The sequence below is a fragment of the Gavialis gangeticus genome, unplaced genomic scaffold, assembly GCF_001723915.1.
Source record: "Gavialis gangeticus isolate Ggan-Ray unplaced genomic scaffold, GavGan_comp1, whole genome shotgun sequence".
NCBI lineage: Eukaryota > Metazoa > Chordata > Crocodylia > Gavialidae > Gavialis > Gavialis gangeticus.
In genome coordinates, this window is record NW_017729034.1 from 65,204,691 (window position 1) to 65,213,802 (window position 9,112).

At 44.6% G+C, this 9,112-nt stretch overlaps 1 protein-coding gene across 1 annotated transcript in view; it reads left to right on the forward strand.

The window, feature by feature from the left end:
- Positions 1-2,103: 2,103 nt before the first annotated feature.
- Positions 2,104-9,112, forward strand: part of CUNH6orf118 (chromosome unknown C6orf118 homolog) — a 55,988-nt gene continuing 48,979 nt past the window's right edge. Inside the window, 3 exon segments of the mRNA XM_019527671.1 lie at positions 2,104-2,139; positions 2,142-2,189; positions 2,192-2,241. Of these exon segments, the coding sequence (XP_019383216.1) occupies positions 2,119-2,139; positions 2,142-2,189; positions 2,192-2,241 (119 nt within the window). The 5' untranslated portion in view covers positions 2,104-2,118.

Genomic DNA, 9,112 nt, shown 5'->3' on the forward strand with positions numbered 1-9,112 from the left:
CTTGCACTGCTAATTTGCAGCAAGGTGGGTGGAGGAGGTGGGGAGGGATTTAGGCACTTGGAAATCCCAGTGTCAAAAAAGCCCATACCTAAGAAAAGCCGGGTGGTGCATGTGGCAGCAACATATGTTGCTTAAAACTGGAGCCTGGCCAGCCAGAGCCACACTTCAGTTGCTGGCCAGGCTTCTTGCGGCAGTATTAATAGATTCATAGATTGTAAAGGGCTGGAAGGGACCTTGGAAGATCATTGGGTCCAGCCCCCCCTGCACAAAGAAACAAAGACAACTGGGATCAGGCAACTCAGCAAGGTGACCATCCAGTCTCCTCTTGAAGATTTCCAGGGTAGGCAATTGCACCACCTCTGGAGAGAGCTTATTCCAGTTTGGACACCCTAGTTGTGATGTAGTTTTTCCTAATGCTGAGCCTGAAACAGTCTTCCAGGAGTTTGTGACCATTACTCCCAGTTTTCTCCTATTGTGACCATTACCCCTAGTTTTCCCAGTTATTCCTAGTTTTTCCCTATGCCACAGCTGCAGCCGCTGGAGGCCCCCAGGGCCTCATGTAAGGCTGCTGGGCCCAGCCCAGATGCTGGCCTTAGCCTCCTCTACCCCACCTGGGGCAACATGCTGCTGCTGTTTGTTCCCGGGAAAACTCACATTCCCACTCATGAGGATGCACCCAAAGAGAGTAACAAAAGAAGAAATGATGCTACTGGGCAGTGAGGATGGGACAGAGATTAAAGCTAGGATGACTATGCACCAGTGTGCATAGTCATGAAACAAGGCAAATGTGATTCTAGCAGCTGTCAGGCAAGGTGTTTGCAGTAAAGTTAGGGAAGTATTAATACTACTGTACAAGGCCCTGGTGAGACCTGACATGGAATGCTGTGTGCTGTTCAGGCTACCCATGCTGAACAAAGATTAATTTAAGCTGGAACAGGTGCAGAAAAAAGGCTGTGATGATGATCAAGGGAATGGAGAGCCTGTCTTATAAGAGGAGACTAGAAGAACTTGGCTTGTTCAGTGTAGCTAAACAAAGGCTGAGAGGGAATAGGATTTCTCTCCGTAAATACATGAAGGGATAAACTGCAGGGAACGAGAAAAGCTATTTAAGCAAGGATGTTGTTGGCACAAAAGACAAATGAGTGTAATGGGGCCAAGACTAAACAAGGACTGCAAATTAGAAGGTTTCTAACCATTAGGGCAAGGAGGGTGCTTGGAATAGGCTTCCAGGTGGAGCAGTGGGGCAAACAACTAATCTACCTTTAAGATGCAGTTTGATAAATCCATGCACTGGATTGTACTAGATGGTTACCTTTAATAGGATTTAACGACTCTTCTGGTCCCTTCCAGTCCCATGATTTATACGGGCATTTAGAACAGCTTCTGGAGAGTTTGGTTACTTTTTCTCTGATTTAAAAAGAGCCATCTGACAAATCAGAGCACCAGCTTCTGCATTACAAGCACCTGCTTTTGCTGTGCAATTTGAGACTCTGGTTGACCTCATGGTTGGCAGGAAAGAAACTTGCTAGTACCTTTGTGTGTGTGAGGTTGTCCCAGCAGCAGGCTGGCATTGTTGCCTCACAGCAGCAAGAGGAAGAGAGGGTGGAACCTGGAATGTTTGCACCGTTTCCGTGACGACTCCCCGACCTCAAGGAAGCGCTTACCCCTGCACCAAGCAGAGCGACTGAGCGGGTTGCATAGCTCTGACGTAAGTTACTAGCTAAGCCATTTGTGCCTCGGCTGTACCGCATAGCTGGTGGACTGTGTGAACAAGTGGGTTAAAGCAAACGAATGTTAAAAACTGTTGAATGCTAAGGTTTGTTTTCTGGAAATCATGTGAGATGACAACCATGTACCTAAGGGGCAGAGGGGGAGAGAAGAAGAGAGCATTACTATAGGAATATAAGGGTATTGTAGCAAACAGACTGTGCTTTCAGCATCCTGGAAAAGTAACAAGGGGAGCAGGGCTATGCTTATGGATTATTTGTTAAGTGACAAACATGTGCTTTGGTGCTTATATAAAGCACAAAAAATGGCATAGGACCCAAATCTCACCTAATTACTTGGAAAAATTCCAGTGCCTCACTATTTATTTTATACCAATACAACTCGAACAAAATGTTGCCCAAGTTCTTCACCCCAGTTTGCTGATGCTCTTAGATCTGAAAAGGTGTTTTGTGACACCTGGGAGTTCAGGGCAGTCCACAGCTCCCAAAATCAGCAGCCTCTGAAGAGGCTAAGGTAAGCTTATAAGACAAACCTTTCTGCAGTAAAGCCTCACACTCTGTTTTAGATTGCTCTTGTAACATACTTGTAACGTACAGTATTTGGGACAATTACTGTAGACTATCAAAGTATACATTCTTGCACATTGCCGCTTGCTATTATTCATGTACAGAGAGATCTGGTAGAAAAAACTCTATATACTTAAGTAACTTGGTGCCTTCTGTTATAAAGGTTCCTTGGTACTTTATCTTTCATAAATTGTAGAAACTCCATGTTTTGGAGGTAGTCCTTGATATTCAGATTGCAGGCAGAGGGAGGGGGGTCCCTTTTGGGCAACAGCAGTCTCTCTCTGTTTTTTTGTCTTGAATGTTTCCCCCATGAAATTTTATTCCGATTAGCTGACCCATAAAATGTCAAAAGTCATCTCCCTTTTTTCTCATTCTTTCCTCAAAATGCTGGCAGTCTGCCAAAATCACTGATCATTTCCAAAGACCCAGGACTAACTATCCCATAGCAACAGCAGATTCCACTGCACTAGGGATTTGTGGGAGCTACAAGACCAGCTATGGGGCAGAGGGGGAAGATCCTGGCTAGGCTTACCTCAACACTGCATATTCATTCCCTGGCCTAGCCCATAGCCTTAGTATCCTATACTGCAGAATTTCTCCTTAACAGTCAAGACAAGAGCCAGAACAAGCTGCTGGACCTAGCATCTGGTCTCAATAACCTAAAATTCCTTCTAGGGCACTGGTTTTTAACCTTTTTTTCATTTGTGAACCCCTTAAAAATTTAAAATGGAAGTGTGGACCCCTTTGGAAATTTCAAATGGCAGTGCGGACCCCTTTGAATTGTAAGTGTGGGTATCCATATACTTCTGAGTTATCATAGTCAACTTTCATAGACCCCTTTGACATAGTGAAAGCTACTGTTCTAGGGATACCACATGAAGCAAGGGCTGCCTCATCTCCCATACCCCATCTATCTTTAATTACTGGATTGCATACTGAATTTTCCCAAGCAGCCTTTCCATGTGCATGTACAGGTTGAATGCAGAAGAAGGTGGAATATTTTCTAGATCTCAAGAGTTGACTTCAAAACTCAGAATAGTATTTTCAACGTATTTTGGTATGTCATTTTCTATAGTTATTTATATTATAAAAGTGGCCACAGACTCTGATCAGGCTTTAGTATTCCAGGCAAATCCACCTAACTAAGTTCCTCCCATGCAAGCCATGATGGGCTAGATTCTCCTGTCAAATTCAGTATTCAGCACATGGGGTAAGGAAACACCTGGACCTCTTGTTGAGCTTATTGCTCATTAGCCACTGGGGACTTTCTGTAATAGCCTGAATTGTAACCACTGTGAGCCTCTAGCTGGTGATTAATGACCATAGGCAGGGGTTGCTTTGCATGTGTTCTGTGCCTTCATGGCTTTTAGATATTTTACCCTTATCTTAAACATCATGGTCCATATAACTGCCTGGCCATGCTGGGCAGTGTTGTGGTGAATTCCATAGATGGTCCGGATGATGGGAGAAAATAATACTGCCTTTGAAGTAAACAAAACCAGACTTAACCTTGGCTGGCCCAGTGCCCTAGGAGTTGATGGTGCTGTGTAGCAGCAGGCTTTTGTGTGGCTTGTGGACTGGAGGAGTTGGGTTCCTGTTCTGAGCCATTCTCCCTGGTGGGCTGGGCAGCCCCGCCGGGGAGCTCTCAGTAGACTCCTAGTGAACTCTCCTGATGTCACAAGACTAATGCTAGCAAACCTGCTGACAATGGGGGGCAATGTGGAAAGTGAGTGGAATCTTTATAAATACTTCAGCAGTGCCATTAATCTGTCCATTATGTCCATTAGCTATCATATATTCCACGTCCATTTGTATTGGCCTCTCTGTTACAACCATTTCCCAGGTCAAACCAAACCGTTTCTCCATCAGCTTCTGTCATGACAGAAATGCCCTTTGTCTTCTGTTTCAGAGTTCCCTCCATTTCTCCTCCTCATGCTCCACTAATACCTCAATAGCCTCCAAGTACATCTTCTCTATTGTTCTTTCCCCTGCATCCTCATGTTTATGCCAGTCATTGTACAGTAGTTAATGCAAGGTCTTGCAGGGTCTAGAACTTGCAGATGCAGACCCTCGAAGGCTGTTATTGTTCATTGTTTGATTTCCCTTGCTTTGAAGACAAAGGCTTTTTTAGCTCCCCAGGCTTGAGATGCTGCCTTCAGAGGTTTTCCACAGTTTTGGGAGCCCTGGAGATGATTTGAAGCTCCTCTTCTTCAAACTTCCCTCTCTGCTTACTGGCCTGCAAATGGACTAAACCTCCCAGGCAGGATAAAAGCAGGTACACAAAAAAATTGCTGCTGTGCTGTGCTTGAGGTAACGCTGAGGGGGCTGCATGGTGCTAATACTGTTTATAGCAGGGGTGGGTAAATTAATACTGTTTATAGCAGGGGTGGGCAAAATGCGGCCTGCGGGCCACATGTGGCCCGTCAGGCCGTTCTATGTGGCCCGGGGGGCCCCTAAAAATTTAGAAAATTCATATTTATCTGCCCCTGGCTGCCTTGCACGTGGACCTTGATGGCTTGCCAAAACTCAGTAAGCAGCCCTCCACCCAAAATAATTGCCCGTCCCTGGTTTATAGGGTGGCCATCAAGGTACCTCAAGAATAGAGGACAGTTGTATTTAGTGCAACTGTCCCCACCACCATGAATGTCATGTGCCTCTTGAGGCTGGGGGGCACAGTGAGCTCCAACAGGCGGCAGTGGCAGTGTTGGAGTGTGGCCATGGCAGCGAGCAGGGAGCTCCTGCAGGCAGCCGTGGTGGTGTTGGCGGTGGGGGTGGACCAAGCGGGGAGCTCCCACAGGTGGCCATGGCAATGTTGGTGATGGGGGGGGGAAGAGTGCCAAGCAGTGAAAAATAGAGGACATAAACGTGTCCAGTTTCATATCAATAGAGGACAGTGGACCAGAAAATCAGACTGTCCTCTATAAAACCAGATGAATGGCCACCCTGTTTGCCAGGACAAAACTAGGGAGGTGGGTGTATGTGGGAGAAGGCAGAGGAGGTCTTTCTGAGGGAAGGTTGATAGTTGTACTGGTACTTCCATGAGCAGGCCTAACATTGGAAGGTGCATCACTACTCTCTGTTATAGAAATACCTATTTGCAATAGCAAAAATGAATCATGTTATACATGCATTGCTGTTCTTCACCAGGATGATACCTCCAGATATGGCATGACTGGAAAGACAGATCCATTTATTTGGGTGCTGGGGTAAGCAGCCTGCCCTATTATGTTAGAGACCTACTAGCACATTTTTCTGTGTCTGAAATTCTGTTTCCATATTCCCTGTGACTCGCTCAAAGTTCACTGTTCCATCAGTGCCATTTTACAGTGAGTAAGAGACGTATAGAGGGGTTAATAGTATTTGCCATTTATAATTTATGCTTTTGAATTTGTCTGCTAGTGCTGTGGATAATGCTGGCAGGCAGCTCAGTGTAAAACTATCTACCTATGAGGGCTGTGCGTAGTTTCTCTGGCAGTTTCATTTTGATGCTGTTTCAACTCATTTTGAGCTTGAAACAGCAAAATTGAAATGAAACAGAGAGTTTCGAAACAGCCTTGAAATGAAATGAGGCAAGTCAAAGCATTTCAAAATTTTCGAAACGTTTTGAGTTTTGAAGCTCAAACTGGGCTTGCCTGCAGGGAAACAGAAACTAAAGTAAGGAGAGGGAGGGGGAAGAGCGGGGAAGGAGGGAGGAAGGAGTGCTCTCATTATTGATTGTAGCTGGCCAGTGACTGTCATCCTTCCCTGAGGTCCCTTCCAACCCCAGTGCTCTGGAGGAGGGATGGAAAAACTGTATAAAAGGCAGCATTGTTTGAACTGCCCTGCTTTCTGCCTTGGTGTCAGTTGAGTGAGGGCGCACCTTAACACACACTCAGTGTCACCCACCCATGTCACAAGTTTTGCCTGTCAGCAGCCAGAGGTGCAGAGACCCAGAACCCAGAAACCCCTATACCGATCTCCTTGACAGCTGGTAGGCTTTGTGTCCTCAGCAGGGGCTAGCATCCCTGCAGCTTTCACCCTGCTGTGCCTTAACACACACAGTGTCACCTATGTCATGAGTTTTGCTTGTCTGCAGCTTGAGGTGCAGTTTTCCCCAAGCCCCTGCACCTATCCTTGATATTTGGCAGGTTTCATGCCCTCAGAAGGGGCTACCATTCCTGCAGTTTTCATCCAAATCAGGCCAGAAATGACAAAGTTATAGGCTGTTTTGAGCTTTCCCATTATAGCCTATGGGCAAAACATCATAACAGCAAAACTGTTTTGATGAAATGAAATGGAACAGCGGTTTCAATTGAAACAAAATTCAAAATGAAACACTGTCCCATTGAAATGTTGAAACGCAGGTTGAAATGGAACGGTGCCATTTTGCAGAGCCCTACTACCTACTTAACTAAATTATCAAAGCACACTGATTAGGGCTTTCAGATACAAGCCTGATGCAGTTATTTTTCTTAAGGAGTTTCTAAGCATATTGATAAACTTTTACATAAATAATCACTATAGGGTTTTTCAGTACACAAGATTCTTGCATTGCACTAAATTCTCATATGAATACTGCCCTGAGTCAAAACACAGTATATACTTTGTTGTACAACTAGACAAGCCTGGAATGATCTAGTTGCCTGGCTGGAATGATCTAGTTGGGGATGGTCTTGCTTTCAGTAGGGGGTTGGACTAGATGACCTCCTGAGGTCCCTTCCAACCCTCATTTTCTATGATTCTGAGCCTCATCATGAAATAAGCACCTATCTATTGTGAGGATGTATTTTTGAAATGCTTGTTTGAATTTGGTGCATGCAGCTGAGGAGATGTCAGGGTAAGGAGGACACTACAATATGAATAAGGTTGGCAGCTAGTTCAGGCTCCAGTGCTTGCAACACAACATGGTGATAGTGGGTAATTCATTGGCTTGATCAGGGGGTTCTGGGGAAGGGGCAGTTTTATCACCCACAGTCAGCAGTCACCATTTTGAGTAGGTGGAGAGAAAGACAAGCAGAACTCAGAAGGGATATTCACTCACATCCACCCTAATGCCCAGTGCTAGTGATTTAAAAAAAAAACAACCCATACACAAATACCAGCTGTATACCTCAGCATGCACTTACAGCTAATGCAAATAAATGCAAGCATGATTGCTCTTCTTGTCAAGGCTGATGTTGGCTTCTACAGTATTGCTGCATGTACTGTGTTGTACAGCCTGCTGGCTGGCTGGCTACTGGCTCAGGGATGGCATGTCTGGGTCCAGTTGTGTGGTATGTCAGTGGGGCTCCTGAGAGACAAATGTCTCCTAGTTGCTTGTTACTCACATTCTCTATCCTGATCCTCTGTGTCATCTAGTCCATTGCCTGCTACTGACACAGGCTGGCACTTGTTGCTGACATCCTCTGACAAAATTGATTCCAACTCCTTGTATAGGATGGACAGGTGGCTTTAGCACTCGTGAAGGTGTAGTTTCTAACCCTGACTTCAAGTCTTCAGGCTTGATGTAGCACTGAATGGTGTCCCACTGCCATCTCCTTGGTGATAGCTTTGCAAGCCTACTGTTTGTGGTCACCACTACCAAAAACTTACTGCATCTTTGCCTCACTCCACAGTGTGAGAAGGTCCAGGACTTTGTCACGGGTCCAGTGGGAAGAACAGCAAGCAGCCAGGGCAAAGGGTTAACTGGGATAAAACACGGGTGAGCTCCCAAGGTGCTGATCTCTGGAAGGTCTACACTCAGAGAGGAAGGACGTGACCATGTGCCAGCATTCAGACAAGGGGTGGCCACATGTCTCTGTGACCCTGTGGTGGAAGAGGCCACACTGTAAGCAGAGAGGACCCTTGGGTGACAGAGTGCAAAGCTGTATGGGAAAGTAGCTGGTGGACCACCAAAACATTTCAGTTCAGAGACATGCATGTGAGCACTGCTCCAAAGGTATTTGAGAGAAAATTATTCTTGGAAAAATGGAACAAGAATAACATTATTGGCTTCATTCCTGCTTCATGCTGAGACAAGAGGTTGCTGTATGTGGTACAGTGCTTTTTACTTCAGGACAAGATTCACTGCAGGGTAACTTGTTCATATTCACCAGTCCAACTAATATTAAACAGACCATGATTTAGAAAGTCAGTATATGCATGACAGTCAGATGTGTTGACAAATCTAGTTAAAAAGAATCCCTTCCCTGAAAATAAAAAATCAGAAATATCTCCCAAAATGTTCATATGTCTCACTATTGTTGGCAACTGCATTAACCCCACCCCCCAGTCTTTAATTTAAAATCTAGGACTGAAATGTGTTCTTGGACTCCCATAAAAAATTGCCATTTGTCACCAACAGAAATGTTTGTAGGCATTCCTAAGTTGGAGACCATTATTTACTGGGAAAAGAGAATGGCATACACTCTCTTAGCCCTCAAGCAAAACTGCGGCATATTGATGGCCGCATGTTGTAGAGAGTGCTTCACCTGCTGTCTGATTTGCTGCTTCACAGGCTTGGCTATCTGGGGCTGTTGATCAAAGTACTAATTTTACTTAAAATCAAGAATTTGGTGGAAAACTGTTTTCCTATTCCATGAGAATATTTGAGATTTTAAATATTTTTCTTCTTCTGAATGGGGATGAGAAATTTTTGGGAAGCAAAAATGTTTTAAAAATGGTTTGGATTCATCAAAATACTCTGTCTCCAAAATTTTGAAATATTCCATTTTGATTTTGATGGTTATATACATATATACAATTTAACATTTTTATAATATATATTACAAAAAAAAAAGTTGTGGGTGTGTGTGTGTGTGTGTGTGCATGTGTTACTCTTTACTATAAGTTCATTTCAG